The 15,670-nt window shown below is 49.4% G+C and overlaps 1 protein-coding gene across 1 annotated transcript in view; it reads right to left on the reverse strand.

Moving 5' to 3' along the window:
- Positions 1-333: 333 nt before the first annotated feature.
- LOC139055657 (uncharacterized) overlaps positions 334-15,670 on the reverse strand; it is a 287,082-nt gene continuing 271,745 nt past the window's right edge. The window contains exon 4 of the mRNA XM_070533187.1: positions 334-925. Within this exon, the coding sequence (XP_070389288.1) occupies positions 365-925 (561 nt within the window). The 3' untranslated portion in view covers positions 334-364. The remainder of the gene's footprint in view (positions 926-15,670) is intronic.

Consider the following 15,670-nt stretch of genomic DNA (forward strand, 5'->3'; position numbering starts at 1 on the left):
TCGATTTCGATAGAGATCGCTTTGTTGCAATGTATGGAGGCACAGCATCCATAAGTGCGCAGCAGACGACATTTCATTAGGCTACCTATTTTTGCCGCAATTATTGAAACCTGGAGGGTAGTACACCAGAAACGCCATTTTTTTCTCTTAATTGCCACCCAGTATAGTGCTTGCCGCTGGGCGATACCACTAGGTGCCATTCGAAAGCGCTGAAAGTGAATTTTCTAATGCCATATGGTCGATATCCCTGTAGTTCTCGTGGCTGCCACCTTAAACGCAACGAATTGACATGGCCGAAGGGCCATCTGAGTACTCAGGAGCCGGTTTGGAGCATAGTGCGACTACGATCGCTGCATTTTTATTGTCAGCCAACACTGCTCGTATCTTCGGCACTGAAGACGTGCGGTGTAACAGAGCGGGACTGATCGCTGGACTGGTCGGTGGCCCAGACGAATGTGCCGATATTCGTCACAGGAGACAACTTGTCAGCGACCCGTGGCGCATTGTGGCTGCCGCGGCAGACAATATTCCGGCGCCGCGTCATGTCTCTACCAGTGGCCGAAGACTGTCTTCTCGGGCGGCGACCGGTGTTCGGGGCGAGCAACGTGCCTAGTGGGGTACAGCTGCCGTTCCGCACGAATCCACGCACGCCATGTGGCGTCTGCACGCAGATCCAGTCCCTGTGCCGGTAGAGGGCGGTGACGAGGGTGCCCATGGGTAGCACTGACGGTGGCGCACCCGTGCCACCCAGATGGAGCTGGACGCACTGCATCACCACCATGGCCTCCTGCGTGCCACTCGCGGTCGTCCGGTCAGGCAGGCGGTATGCCGGATTAGCCTGGCCGCAGCAGCAACAGCAGCAATGGCAGCAACAGCGCTCACAGCAACAGCAGCCGTCGAGTGAGCAGTCACTGCTGTCGTCCTCCTGCAAGATGGCTGTTTTCAGTGGGATTCCGAGAATGGGAACGCTCGCCGCGCACGGGGAGAGGGGGGCGGCTACCGGATATGAGCGCAGCTGCTTCGGTTTTCATGACAACCTCAGGCTGATTAATTTACTTGTCGTTGCGTTGTCGCATGTATGTGGCAGACTTATTTATTGAGGCACTAACTGAAATAAAGTCAGTTGACACTAAACACGTCTTCTGTGCTCGTTGTGACGGCAGCTATCACGGTTACCAGAACAACATCGGCAGGACAACTGCTGTTGGAGAGCGCTGTTACCGGCCTATAGCCAGGGCGCCTCAATACCTCCTTGCTCGATTCCATGCTTCTCCGTGCAGGGTGGTGACACGTCCAGCTAAGCCGCCATATTGTGTGAGAATGCGCAAAGGCGTGCTCAGACGGACAGCGGGAATTTCGGTGCTGCGCTCACTGACGGTCTGAAAATGTGAAGATTTTGCAGTTTATGTGTTTACGTTCAGTATAATATTTACATCTCTCCTTAAAAACGGTGGCAAAACACGTACAGTAATATAGTTCTGCAGTTATCAGTTTCGAGCGCAGCGGATAACCAGGCGTCCTTGCCGCGCTTCTAAATGCCTAAGCGTTTCTATGCTTAGCCAACAAAAGCCGTTTATCCATCCATCCTTCCGTGGCGTAAGATGACCGCCTTCAAGATAGAGCCCGCAGCAGCGAGCGGCTTTACCTTCGTGCTGCTTGTCGCTTCAACGCTTACGAACCAGTGAGAACACAGCGCCCACGAAACTCTCAGCACACGCCACACATTGACCCTTTCAAAGATCGCTTTCTAGATGTGGGCCCGTGCGTCTGTCTTCAACGCAAAGGGGCGAAAACAGCGCGCGGAGCTACCAGCAGTCGGCACTCACTGTCCGCATCGCAGATTGCTTTCAAGGTACGCTCCGCGCGGCAGTGCCATATGCGCAGCCATCACCGGAGCACGTTCGATCACGGTTCAGAATGGTTCGACGCGGATGAATAAGGCGCTCAAGAGCGATAACGGCTTGCAGACAGCGGAACGACATCAGCGCACCCGGCACCGCCACCTGCAGTCCTTTGCTTGCATTATCAATGTACAGTCACGTTGATGAATTTGGTGACTATGCGAGCCCACGGCCGTGTGCATGTGCGCGCCGTTTCGCGGCTTGGTGCCCATAGAGTTAGTAGAAAAACTCTAGAGGAAAAGCTGGGCCGGAAAAGTGGGAATCTCTATAGGGCGCCGCCCTGTTGCTACTGGTCAATGTGGCCAGCGCAATTACTGTTGAAAGGGCTGAGAACAAGTACAGGTCACCTTAAGCTTTGTCATCTAAAAACGCATACCTGATGGCTTTATGAAGGTGGTACGTTAATATTAAGCCTACAGAAAGCGATCGCTAAGTCCGTGACTTATGTAAATCACGATGTATGCATTTATGCAATAAAGAATGACGCGAATTTCGGTTTCGAATCTGTTTTTTGGATGCGTAGTAGTTTCGTACAGTTTAGGTTTGACATGCGATCGCGCGTCGACGTCGGACGCTATGGCACACTCGTGCCTTATGTGCCACCGAAGCCCCGAAGTGGTCTGGCATATACCTTCACATGTAAGTAAACATATGTATCTCCTTGTTGAGAATATCACGCGAGTAGGCAGCTCTTGTGGTACATCACAATCGTTTGAGAAGCGTCACAGTAGAACGTTTTTCTGCATGCGGAGCGGTGTTTTTATTTGCAGGTTTCCCTTCAGTAGGAAATTGCTGGACAGGCGGACCAGCGCACCGGAATTGTATTGGCGAAGCCACAAGCTACTCAAAGAATCTGTTTAATTGTTGCACTTTGAACAATCATGCTTCTACAAAGGCCACAGCAGAAAAACAGCCTGATGCCGAGTATTTCTGTGCCACGAAGTAATCAAGAGGCGAGTACCTAATGCGGACGAAATCGAGTGCATCGAGACTTAGAACGACAGAAAGCTGAGCTAGTTCGTAAGGATTCATTATGCAAAACAGAGGTGAGGCGTGCAGACAGGACACAAGAGTAGAGAAGTGGGCGGCGCTCGTGTTGTTTGCTTGTAAATAGTCTACTCTTGTGTCCTGTCTGCACGCCTCACCTCCGTTTTGCATAACGAGTGCATCAACCCACATATTAATAGCTTAGGCGTTTTATTAACTGTGCAATATTTTCAACACTTCCTTGCATGCCATTTCATGTGGAATATCTTTTCTGGTCACAAATTTGTGCAGCGAATCTATTTGCATGATCGACTCCGGGCCTGTGGGACCGTTCACTTGCACTTGATGCTGGGTCTTTTACATGTATCCATAAACTGCAGATATGCACATCAGATCCCTGCGAGCATTTTGAAAATTCCATTATTTTCGACAACAGGCACATATGCAATACTGACATAATCCTGAATACCACTAAGCAGCTGGGACACATTTTTGTTGACCATACTCGCAGGTAAAATAAGTACATCATGTGGACAGCTCCAGCTCATTTTCCTTAAGTCAATGTGTACAAGGGTTATGCAAAAATATTTTTTTTCTCGCGCACCGATTATTTTGCTGTATAAGCAAGAGAACCCACCACATTAGTGTAACGTATCTTGTGCATCACACTAATATGTGCTTTCATTTACCAAGTGAGATGAGTTACTTTTATGGCTCATTCAGTCATATCACACTGCAAGCTGCATTCATCAATCTTCAATTGGATTTGGCAAATATTTAATGAAACATGTTTCCCTTTTATGCAGATATGCAATGGCAAGCCCTTCCATGTGTTCCAAAAGTAAAATTTAAGCTCTAAATTAAAGAAGATATTTCTAGTCAGAAACAAGCAAAAATGGTGACTGCAGAGTATCAGAAGCCCAAGGTACAGAAATTATGAGAACTGTCGAATGATTTTAAGGAAAGAGTCGTATTTGAAAATGCAAGACTCTTTAGTGAAGGTCAAGCAAGTCAATATAGGTAGAATACTCTGCAAAATTATGTGAGTGAGGGGATGTCAAACAATGGGTCAGGAAATGCATTGTTTTTCTGCAAAACAAAAGCTGATTGCCATTACATAAGTCACTTTAGCATCATGATAAATTCAGAAATTAACCAAAAAACAAGACACGCAAAAATAAGAAAAAAACCATTTAATGATATTCCAGCAGAACTTTTTGTTGGGCTAGTTGGTGCATATTACTGAAGTACTATAGCGCCAAACAGACGATGCAGGAAGAAGAGACACGGACATAAGCGCTCGTCCATGTCTCTTCTTCTTGTGTTGTCTGTTTGGCGCTATAGTACTTCAGCCATTAAATGATGCTCTCTCCACACTGGGATAAATAAAAACAAACACATCACATCTAATGTGGACATATCAGATGCCTTGTGAAACACTAAAGGAACAATTCAGTTTCGAGCTATGGCACTTGCCGCATAGATGTGGGGGGGCCTTGCACCCATAGTGATAGTTACCACTGCATTTAGAAATTGAAAGCATTCGTGCAGACAAGGATGATTCTTTATATTTTTGGCTACCACTTCAAATGCCTCCACCAAGTGTTACAATGCTGCACGCAGCCATACTAAGGATCTCGCAGCGACACCTGCAGGTAAAAAGCAGAAGCAGTCAAAGTGCTGGTGTGTTCTGGACACTATGTTTGAAAACCTTTAGGCAAGAAGAGTGCAGGAAGTAGACATAACAACTGCATTTATTTCCATAATTCCCCATTTAAATGGCCTTTTCTTTTTGCTTAGACAATGCCTACGCTTAGCCACAGCAGCTCCCTCATACAGACTCCGCAAGCCAAGAGGCCGTGGAGGCAATTGCAGGTAAGAGGCAATAAGCAATAGCACTGGTATCGACATTCATCTAATTTCTTTTTATTTCGTTTAGGCAGCCAGCACACCTCGAACAGCCACCTAGACTGCGGGTGTGTCACCCTAGTCGCCAAGGAAACATTTGAGGGAAAGTGACAGGCAATGTGAACAGCCACTTCTCCATGTAAACAATACTCTTTCTCTCGGATGACTCTTACGCCTCGCCACGCCAGCACACTTGTGCCCAAAGATGCCGCAGACGTGTGCAGGTCAGAGGCAAGAAGCAGTGGCGCTGGTGTCGACATTTACCCAATTTCTTTTTTTGACATTGAGGCAGCCAGCACACCTCGAACAGCCACCTTGACTGCGGGTGTGTTAGTAGATTCCTGTTGTAAATATGCTCATAATAAACTTCAGTAAACTTGAACTTCATAATAAACTTGAAGGCAAATGGAACATTGATTCATTGTATTTTTGAACATTTATTGTACACATACAATATATGTTATACTTTGCAGTGCTACAGAGCGTATTGTGAAGCTTCCGCCTATATTTTGCACCTGTAATTACATATGTGTTGTGTGCCCCTCAATGCAGTTCATGTTGTAGCAGCTGCTTTGTCTGTGTATCACACATTGGCTTAAGCTCGTGATATCCACATACTTCTCTCACATATACAAAATACAATTCTATGTAGTCCTCAGTGTTACAACAAAAAAAGAAAGTAAACAATCCGATCGTGGAATTGTGTTTATTACAGTGATTCCTACGTCAGTTACTGACAAGTTGACAATTTGAACTGGTCAATCGGTCCATAGCCTCCTCTATTTTTCAAAAATAAAGGAGGCTATGATCCGTCATGGCAAGGAATTGTATGTATACATAAAAAAGGGGGGTATGTGTGTGTTTGTAGGGGGGTATAGGATTAGGGCGGTACAAAAAAATGTACCAACACCGTCCTCTAGACTCATTCCGTTAAGGTACCGTAACAAAGCGTATTATGCGTAAAGTTCATACAACCAACTCTGATATTACTACAGACGCCAGGCGACGCGAGCTACATTTGTCATGATGCATTCGCGACTGCACCGGATGCCCTCCACATTATTCTCGTTAATCGTGATCACTGCGCCGAGGCAAAAGAAAGATCATGGGCGCAGGTGCCTTTAAAGTATCTCGACCTTGCGAGGCACGGCTGCGCGGGCCAGGGGAGCTGTCCGTGCGAACACTCCCTGGCACACACCTGCCTCGGCGGCCCCAACCTACGTACCGTTCTACTTCGAGGTTTGATACCCCCAGTGTCCCTCGGGTGCCCTGGAGTTCCTGCGCCGCCTGCTCTACTATCATCTCAGGTGCTCTCCCGAGACTTCCGTTTGTCGGTTACATGTGCCCGACAGCTGGATCATTACTTATAATAATAAAAAACCTGATCTATCGTAACGACGATAGATCGCGAAAGAGGCTTTTGCAACATACCGCGCCCGTGCGAAGAGAATTACGGAACGCCAACGAGGAATCTGACCACAGCTTCGAGCTCGTAACGTCGTCGAGTGACACTCCTGCAACAGGCGTGACCTCTGAAAACCGCATACCGCCGGAAACTTGAACAGGATCATCCCTCGGTTGCATAACTGCCAGCTGTACGGCCAACACGGACCACACCCACACCATCCCGCAACATAGGATAAAGAACCGCGTCTCAGGAGCTGGCAACCTCGGCGCGTAGCAACATGGCGGCGCTCTTGCGGTTCCCGATTTTAATGCATGGGCCCTATGGGTAGCTTGTCCTCTAGAGTCAGTATAGTAACTCTATGTTGGTGCCCGCTGTCGAGAGTGTCGCAGGGCGCATGCGCGTCCATCCTATCTCGCTGGCCTGCTCGCTCGCTCGCTGCGTACCTTCAAGCGCGCCGTTCACAGGAATTTGCGGCCGGCGCCGCCAGTAGCGTTGTTCGTGAAGCAGCGGCGCGGGTATCTTCGATCCCCTTGGTCCGATCTCGGCGCTGTTTTGGACGATCTCGACATGCTCTGTTCAGTTGCTGCAACATCACAAAGTGGCGGTATGCAAAATTTGTGAGAATGGGAGTGAGAGTGCAGCCAATCAGCAGGCGGTGAACCATTTGTGCTATGCAAACCCGATCTCGTAGCGAGTGCAAGGTCGATCCAAATAGTTCGCGAAGCTTCGCGCGAAAAGCGGTTCAGTACAGATTGTCACCGACATCAGCATGGGGGGTTATGGGAGCAGCGATTGAAGCGCGACTATGTTTGGAGGGAACAAACATTGGGAAAGAAAAACGCGTTTTTTGATTCAAACGAGACACAGTTAGATTCATTCAACGAAAATAAAATTCCTAGTCAATTTTATATATTCGTGACGAGTTAAGAAAATACAAGTTTTATTTCATTATTATTTTATTAAATGTATTTCTTTTTAGCGCCCATCGCTACAGGGGGCGTTGACGCCACTATCACTCGCAATGCAATGCACGCTTGAAATGGGCAGAAAGGCGCACTCTATCGCCTGTTGAAATACGCCCCCCTCACAGTTTGTGCTTTCTTGCTTGTCGAAGTTTGTCTGAATTTGGTGACGCGGGTAGCTCCATTGCTTCTTAATCTTTTCAGTCAAAAGTAGTGAGTTACGACCGCCAGATAATTGTGTAGTTGTTTTCGTGCGACTGCGCTGGCCGACGGGTTTGGCATCCAACAATAGCATCAGCTCTCTACACCTAAAGCTTTCGTCGGCCTCCAAAGAAAGTATGTTTGTGCAGGGATGCGATTTCGACAACCGTACGGCTGGCCTTTTCCTGCATCGCTTTCCACGCTGAAAGCTCGAAACGCCCATCAAGTCGAATGGCGGGGCATTTGAATATATAGCTCCAAAGGAAGAACAACAAAACAAATTTCGCGCCTTCGAAAACAAAATGACGTCACTGCTTTTAACGGACATGACGTCACATTATTTTTTCTTCCGCCGGAAGTGTTCCCACCACATACAGATGGCGCTAAGCCCCACGGACCTCCGATGGACAGCCATGTTTTGAACGTATGGACTTCTATGGAAGCTTCGCTACCAGGTACATTTACCTTGGCGAGTGGCTTACCGCTCTACCTTCATATCTCTAGTCGCGTTCTGCTCCTAGCAGACGACGTGCTCGTAATCAAAATGACGGACAAGAGTCTGCCGTCATTTTGACGCCACCAAAAACAACGACAACCTCCCCGGACGTTTGTCGTACGGGAGTTCCCTGCTTGCCGATTGGCAGCTCTCTTGCTCCCTTGTCAGAAATTTTACATACTGCCACTTTGTGACGTTGCAGCAGCTGGACAGAACGTGAAACGAACAAAGACCTCCGATAAGGCCCCTGGTGGCAACGAACGCATATTACGATAATCGGCCCGCACGCCCGTGAGCAACGAGTGAGCACGCAGGCCAGCGAGATAGGACGCGCATGCGCACTGCGATACTCTTGACAGCACGTACCGGGCCGCCAGACGGCGCGCGCATACACACGGCCACGGGCTCGCATGGTCTCCAAATTTACGAACGCGACTGTACATAGCGCCGCCGTCCGCACCAATTCGTGTCGCCGCGTCTGCAACGCGATCGTTTGTACTGTCCGGATCAAGTTTTGCAACATTGATAAAGACACAGGGCTGCGTGGAGATAAGCAAGTGGCACAGTGCTTCCACGCATACTTAGACAACTCCCAGAGGAGTCTTCGCGTGTTTTTTTTTTTGCTTACGCTCTCAAATATGATTCGAAAACTAAGTTGACGCGTATACTTCAGGTATTTGAGCTTTCCCTCTAAAAAGACTGCCGCAACTTCTCACATCAGACCACAGTGACCGCAAAGCTATAGCTGCCTGATGTCGTGAAACAGGCATGTCATGAAAGGCTGGAAGACTAAACGTAGTGAATAAATATGGCAGCGTTACCAATAACTGAAGGTACTGCAGTTATCGAGATACAAATCGTGCGTGTCAAAAACAAGAATAAACGAGCCCTGTTGGAATCTATAGCCTTCGAAGCTTTCTGCGTATGCACAAATAGTGCCGAAACACGTGTTGTTGTGTCTTCAAGATGGCTGCAAAGTGAGACCTAACGCTATAATCATGTTGGCAAAGAATGCAATGCACATTTGAATACAACGAGCGTTTTAGGGACTGAAAAAGGCCAGCTGGCTTTCTGCGCCGTTTGTTTTGGTTTACTAACTGCCCTCGGAGGCGCAGATGCGACCGTCCACATGGTTGCCAGGCGGCGCAACGTGAGGCCATCTCCGCTGGTGTCGTCTCTCATCACGGCGCTTCAATCACGGCCCCATCGCCCTCTCCACCAGCGGCCAATGACCCGCATGCGCACGTCGGCTTCGCCCTCTACTATAGTGTGTACTAGAGTGAGACATTATTCGAGTACACTATACCCTCTGCCTTCCACTGCTGCGGGCGTAGCATAGAAAAGGGCTTAACAAGAGCGGACACTCCCATAGAGCCCAGCGGCTGAATTGACTGCAGCGCACCAAGCCACGGGCATTACCTGAACCACACTTCCGGTTTCGGTTTTGTGCGCGCACGTTTTGAATGCTAGCTGGAACGCGTTATGCCAGCTACGCTGATCGGCGCGGCATTTTTTTTTTATTCTACTGCTCAATCGCTCGCGGTCATGGTGCGGAATTGTTTCATTATTATGTAAAAATGTTAGCGAATGGTCTGCACAAGCCTCCGTAGAATATGTGCCACGTGCGATTTCATAGAGAGAGGCAAGACGCCCGTTGTAATGACGAAATGTTTATTTCGCTCTATATAAATGGTCGTTCCAGGCTTTATGTGCACTCATCCAACATTGTGGCACCTGGTAAGCAGCAGTATTCCCGTACAAAGCTCCACCAGACGACTGTCAGCTGAAAAAAGTAAATTACAAGCATGTGTAATTTTCGCATTAACACCCTATAGGAATAATGCGTGTAGAGGCGAAACGTGCGAAAGTGGTGAATGGGTGGCATTACAAACAAAAGCAATTCGCTTTTACACACATGGCGCAGAAAATACGTGACTCATCACAAGAAATACCATACATATCACGAAAACATCCAATTTTCAAGCATTTCTACATTCGGGCCTGCACTTTACCATCACAAATACACGCGCATTTGCAAAAGAACTTGGCATCAACCGAGGCGATAGTACGCTAGCTATACACAGAGGTGGCCACAACACACGCTCTTAACCAGACCATGAAGGACGCTCGCAGAATTTCTTGCAAGGCCTGTCTGAAATCATTCAAAAGACAGAATTTCCGAGTTAAAAGTTCCTGGTGTTTGAACTCCTTGGCGTTATCTTTTTCGCGTTCTGCCGGCGCAAGCAACACTCCCTGTTATCACTCTTGGCAATCGCTCGTCGCACTTTCGACAACCGTGAGCTCCGAAAGAAGTTGTATGTTGTTGCTGGGCCATAAAACGCGTCACAAACTGGTTCCACTAAGACTCAGTAGACGCCAAACTAGCTTTGTCACCACTGCCGAGCTGATTTTCGCTAGATCACGACAGGCGCGGCGAGTGTGCCTCAAAATTATCCCGAAATGCAACGATATTAACTACAATCATGTTGGAGGTCAGAGAAAGCGCCATGAAGTTGTCCCAGTAAGGTTTTGCACACGCGAAAGTATCTGCGGCTCACCGCCTTACGGCTTTTCGCTAACTGCGTCACAACAGCAGGCGCGCCGAGCACGCTATAAAACTACCGAAATTAGTCACAATAATGTGGGACTCACAGAAAGAGTCGCAAACACCTACCAGTATAAGTCATTAACTCAAATTAACTGCGGCAGTACCGCTGAGCTGTTTTTCGTTAATTGCGTCACAAGTCTAGGTTCCGTGCAGTCAGCTTAATTGCTCTCGAAATGCGTCACAGACTGCGAGCAGAATTTCTCGCCTTACCGTAGTCCAATAGTGCAGTGGTGCCGTGTCAAAGTGCAGAAGGAATGCAATAATACGCCGGGAGCCCCGAAAACCAGGCTAAATAAATAAATTAATTAAAGGAACAACAGGCAGATGGGTTGCCGTACAGGCCAACGCTCACACGCGCAGCAGACCTCGCTCGCTTCGACGGCGTGACTGGAGCATGCCTCATTGGCCTGTCGCTAGGTAAGTAAATCCCTAAGTATACCTTAATTTTTGCGCAGATATTTTTAGCTTTACCGGGAAAAAATAAAAGGAATAGAACAATATCTGTTGACTTCATTTCAAATTCTTTTTTTTTCGATGCTCACGGCAGCAAACGGTCGACATTACGACTAGCGTGATGTGTTTCGCGTTGATAGTTTTCGCCAAGTGTCCCCTGAAGGTCAAAAGCGTGGCAGTTTGGGCGAGTTGGTATGTCATGACTGTTTTAGGCTTGTAGCGCAGCTGAGGAATTGCAAAAAAGGGAGGAGGTAATCAAAGGGAACGGATAGCGCTCACTCTGTTTTCCGTTCCCCCTACCTCCTTCCTTTTTTGCTCTTCCGAGCTGCGCTACAAGCCTAAAACTGTCCCCTGAAATCCTTTCCTAGATGGCACCGCCAAGACGAAGAGTTCGCGACATGGCCCAATCCGGGTGGTTGCGTTCCTGCACGTGACAGCTGCCCCCTTTTACGTGGTCTCCTCCCAGAATGTCTAGATATGGCGCGGGTCCTTGAGGGTTCTGGCGAGGTGCCCGTCTGGTGGGCTGCCCACATGGCTGTCTTCTGTGCGTTTCTTGAGTTTAGCTGATGCCTTTAGCTTTCGCACTCATTCAGTCTTTCACTTCGGCCAGGCGCGGGCGTCACGCGGTCTTCACCGCGATTGCGGCCCCATCCCGGCTTCGTCCACTGACTGACTTCGTCCAATGGTCGTGTTCCTAAAGGCACGACCATTGTTGATGTTTGCAAGGTGCTTGTGCAGCGCTTTTTGCAGTCCGAGTTCGAGTCTGTTCAGGATTTTGGTGCGGGTCGTTTCGAGGTGACTTTCATGAGTAAGGCCGACGTCGGTCGCTTCTTAGCTGATGCCACATGTTCGCGATGTTGTCGTTCGGTTCGAGCATCGGGGTGTTCGTGCGAAGATTTTTGGCTACCCCACGGATCTTCCAGACGAAGCTCTTCTCACCAAGCTAGAGGTCTTCGGTAGGGTCCAATGAATCGCCGAAGAGTCCGTGCCGGGGTTCTCTGGCGTTGGTACAGAGAACCAGCGCATTCGGATGGAGATGACGCGGCCCGTTCTTAGCCTTCATTGCGTAGGTGAGCTTGTCGTGCTGCGCAAATACGAGGGAGTCATTCGGTTCTGCGGTAGGTGCAACCTACGGCAGTGCAGGTGCAGGCATGCGACGCCGCGTGCGTGCGATGGGGCTGAGCCCACACGGTCTCGGCGTGTAGTTTCCGCGCCTACTCGTGAGTAGCCGTGCGGCCAGAACAGCAAGAATCTGCAACCGAGCAGGTGGTTGCTTCGCGCGTAGAAAACCCAGCAGTTGAGTCGGCGAACAAGGACAGCCAGGCTGCTTTGAGCGAGGTAGACACTGCCGCGGTTCCGCGGATTCCGACGTACCCGATCGGGGGGTTGGCGAGGAGGTTGACGCGGCGCTCACTGGCACCCCAGTAGTAGAACCGGAGCCCGCTGCGCCGGCCGTGGTCTCTGGCGAGCCGGAGCCGCTGACTGACGCGACCGACGGTGTTCCATTGGACGCTGAAACAGGGAGGCGACCGCGCAGCGGCCGTAGGACTCGGATGGCAGTTACTCCCATGGCTCGGATCCTAGCCCTCCTGTACCTAAGCGCACTGTTGTGGCACTTTCAGACTCAGATTCGGAGACTGACGTTCCTTCGAATAGTGAGGATAATTTTCTTTGTGTACACACTGTAGGTGCTTCGGATGCGACTGCTCCGAAATGTCACATAACTCACACGCTTACGCCTGACGGGTCTATAGTCTCGGAGACTACCTCATGGGCAGTTCTAGCTTTTGGATCTCATTCGGCTAGTATTACTCAATAATATAGCCTGTTCTTTCTCTAGCCTTTACGAAGCGAAGCTTTCTTTGCCTATCCTTCGACTTTCCCACTGCTGCTGCTGCTGCTGTGGGCTGCTACTGTCGCGCACAAACCGTCGGCGGGTGGTTCACAGCGTGTATGTAGATGACAGGCGTGAGTCAGAGAGAAAAGGCGACGGGAGAAACTCGTTTTCACCCCACCACGTCGAATGTGCACAATACCCTCTGGGGTTACCTGGCCATCGTCACATTAGCCGCTTGACAGCTGTGATTATCCGTGACTCTCCTCAGAAGCATTGCAGAAACTGAAGTAGTTCCCTTTCCATTAGCATGCGAGGCCAGAGTGAACGCAGAAAGAACTGTAGAGAGGAGAAGAGGAGAGGAAAGAGAACAGGCAGTTCCCATACAAGAGATGGGGGAAGGTGACGTGAGAAGGCAAAGAAACGCCACTACTATACGACAGCGATTGCGGGGACACAGCATAAGCTTAAAGGGCCCCTCACCAGGCCCCATAGAAAATTTTAGTTATAGGCTGGAATTTATTACGTGTCCTCTAGGGAGCGTTCTGCCACAAAAAAATATTTCATATCAGCTCATTAACAAGCGAGATAGAAATATTTCAGTGCCACGAACCCTTGATTTCAGCAGGCGGGCTCCACTACCAAGCAAGACGCTCTCTCCACTCGCCCCGTCTAGCCTTCGCAAGCGAAATTCCTTCCCTGCGTTCTCCCATACCAGACTTCGAGGATCGCGTGACACATACGTCACAGGCTCCGCCTTCATTTTTTTCTCCTCGCTTTTTTGTTGGGCGCTACGTACTACCGCTGACGGTGCCGTGCGCGAGCTGTTGTCTCTTTCGCGCAGCGCATGATGTTGCGCGCTGTGCCCCAGGGCACATGAATGGCGGTGTAATTCAGTGCTACAAGGATACGGAGGTAGAACAAGCGGATCGCAGAGCATGATCACGCGCTGGAGCACGGTAGAAAATGGCATAGTTTCGGTATCTATGCGCGTGACCGCACGACCGTGGGAACAAGCAGACGAAGCGGAAATACATCTCTCTTGCTTCGGTGCGAAGTAAAATAAAAAACACGCAGACATTCCGTTCGTGTGTTTTACTGTTTTTCTAAACTGCAATTCGTCAATTCAAGTAACAGATCGAGCAGATAACAGATGTTGTCTTGAATAATTCTCAAAGTCATGTGTCACCACGAGCGACGTCACACTGCGGACTCAAGTACGTAGGCGTAGGGACGCGAATACGTCATTCTCCGGCTTAGAGCGCGGCGGCCGCGAGAAGGAAAAATGGCGTTCGGTTTGAAATTTCAGATCTTTCCGCGGCGCGTAGCGACGTATTACTCTGCAGACACGTTCGTTATCGCTCAAATATGCTCTGCGCTTGTCAGCTCAAGATGGCCAGGCCTAGTGTGGGGCCTTATAAGAGAAAAAACAAATGGTTAATTTGAGTAACTCGGCGACTGCAGATTGCATCCAATTCACCATGGATAAGTGTAGGATCTGCAAGCAATCAAATATTCGTCTCATGCAAGTATTGCGAATCCCTTCTAACGTGACCATGGCTCTACACTATGAGCGCTTTCACATTATTGGGAAGAGTACTAGCACTCTGTTCTGAAGGAGTTCAATCTCTCTGTTAGGAGTACAAGCACTCTGTTTTGGGAAATAGAAGCAGTCTGTTTGGAGGAGTAGAAGCACTCGGTCTGGGGAAGAAAGGAAGGAAAAAGCGGCGAAGGAAAGGCAGGGAGGTTAACCAGTTTGGCTTAACCGGTTTGCTACCCTACACATGGGAGCGGGATGGCGGGATGAAAGATGGGGAGGAGAGAGAGACAGCACATAACACAGCACATACATCGTCAGTCACAGTCCGTCACTCTTGCGCGGTACGTGACATCACTGTCACAGCCGCTTGTCCAAGCTCGTCTATTTCAAAAACCGAACTAGTCCCTTCGTCGCCTTCAGCTGCGATGACTTCTGTCGGTGATATGTGAAAATAGTTGCATCTGGCAATGGTCTATTGTGAAGGTGCGCTAGAACGGACGCCAGAGACAGTCTGAGAACATTATATTCAGGACAGTCGCACAGAATGTGTTCTAGCGTCTCTTCGCAAAGACAGGCATCGCAGAGAGCGGTGTCGGTCATTCGAACGCGAAATGAGTAAGATTTTGTGAAGGCCACCCCTAGCCATAAGCGATAAAGCAGGCTGACCTCTCTTCGGCGGAGTCCAGTTGGCATACAGAGATGCATCGAACAGGGCAGGTCTTATTGACGATTGCTCCGGTTGGTCTGGCTGCTTTGTGTGCATCATTGAGAGAGGGTGATCTCATGTGCATGCACTCGAAGTTGAAGGAGGAAGAAGACGACGAGCGATAGGCTCGCTTCCGAACGCCCGTCTGTAACTTTAAGTCTTTTTTTAGCAAGTGTAGAGCTCATGTTTACGCTTTGTGCCACTCTCTCTCCCACCGAACGCCAGTCTGAGGGTCACCGTCCTGCGAGAGAAGCACAGCAAGCAGCTCACGAAGCGCACCGGACCGAGGCAGCGCAGCGAGCCTCCGCCGTCGGCCGACCTTCGTGATGCTCTGATGGCATCCATCGCAAGCAATCAGCAATCAGGTCAGCATGTTCCTTCTGTAGACCACAGAGAAAATGAGCAAGCAAAGAAAAGGCTACGTGAAGGCGAGATCGACACAAGGGAATCTACAGGAGGCAACGAAGAGATGGACCAGACAGCTTTCACTGTTTCTTACTAAAAGCAAAGAGCCTCAGGTGTTCCTCTTATATTCAAGCCAATTCAGCCTGACAGCAGCTTATGGAAAGTAAACCCAAATCCTCTGGCTTCTGCGGTCTTGACAACAGCCCAAGAAAAGATACTCAGCCACCGTCTCAACAACGATGGCAGCCTCATGGTGACAGT

The sequence above is a fragment of the Dermacentor albipictus genome, chromosome 2 (genome assembly GCF_038994185.2).
Source record: "Dermacentor albipictus isolate Rhodes 1998 colony chromosome 2, USDA_Dalb.pri_finalv2, whole genome shotgun sequence".
In the NCBI taxonomy this organism is placed as follows: domain Eukaryota; kingdom Metazoa; phylum Arthropoda; class Arachnida; order Ixodida; family Ixodidae; genus Dermacentor; species Dermacentor albipictus.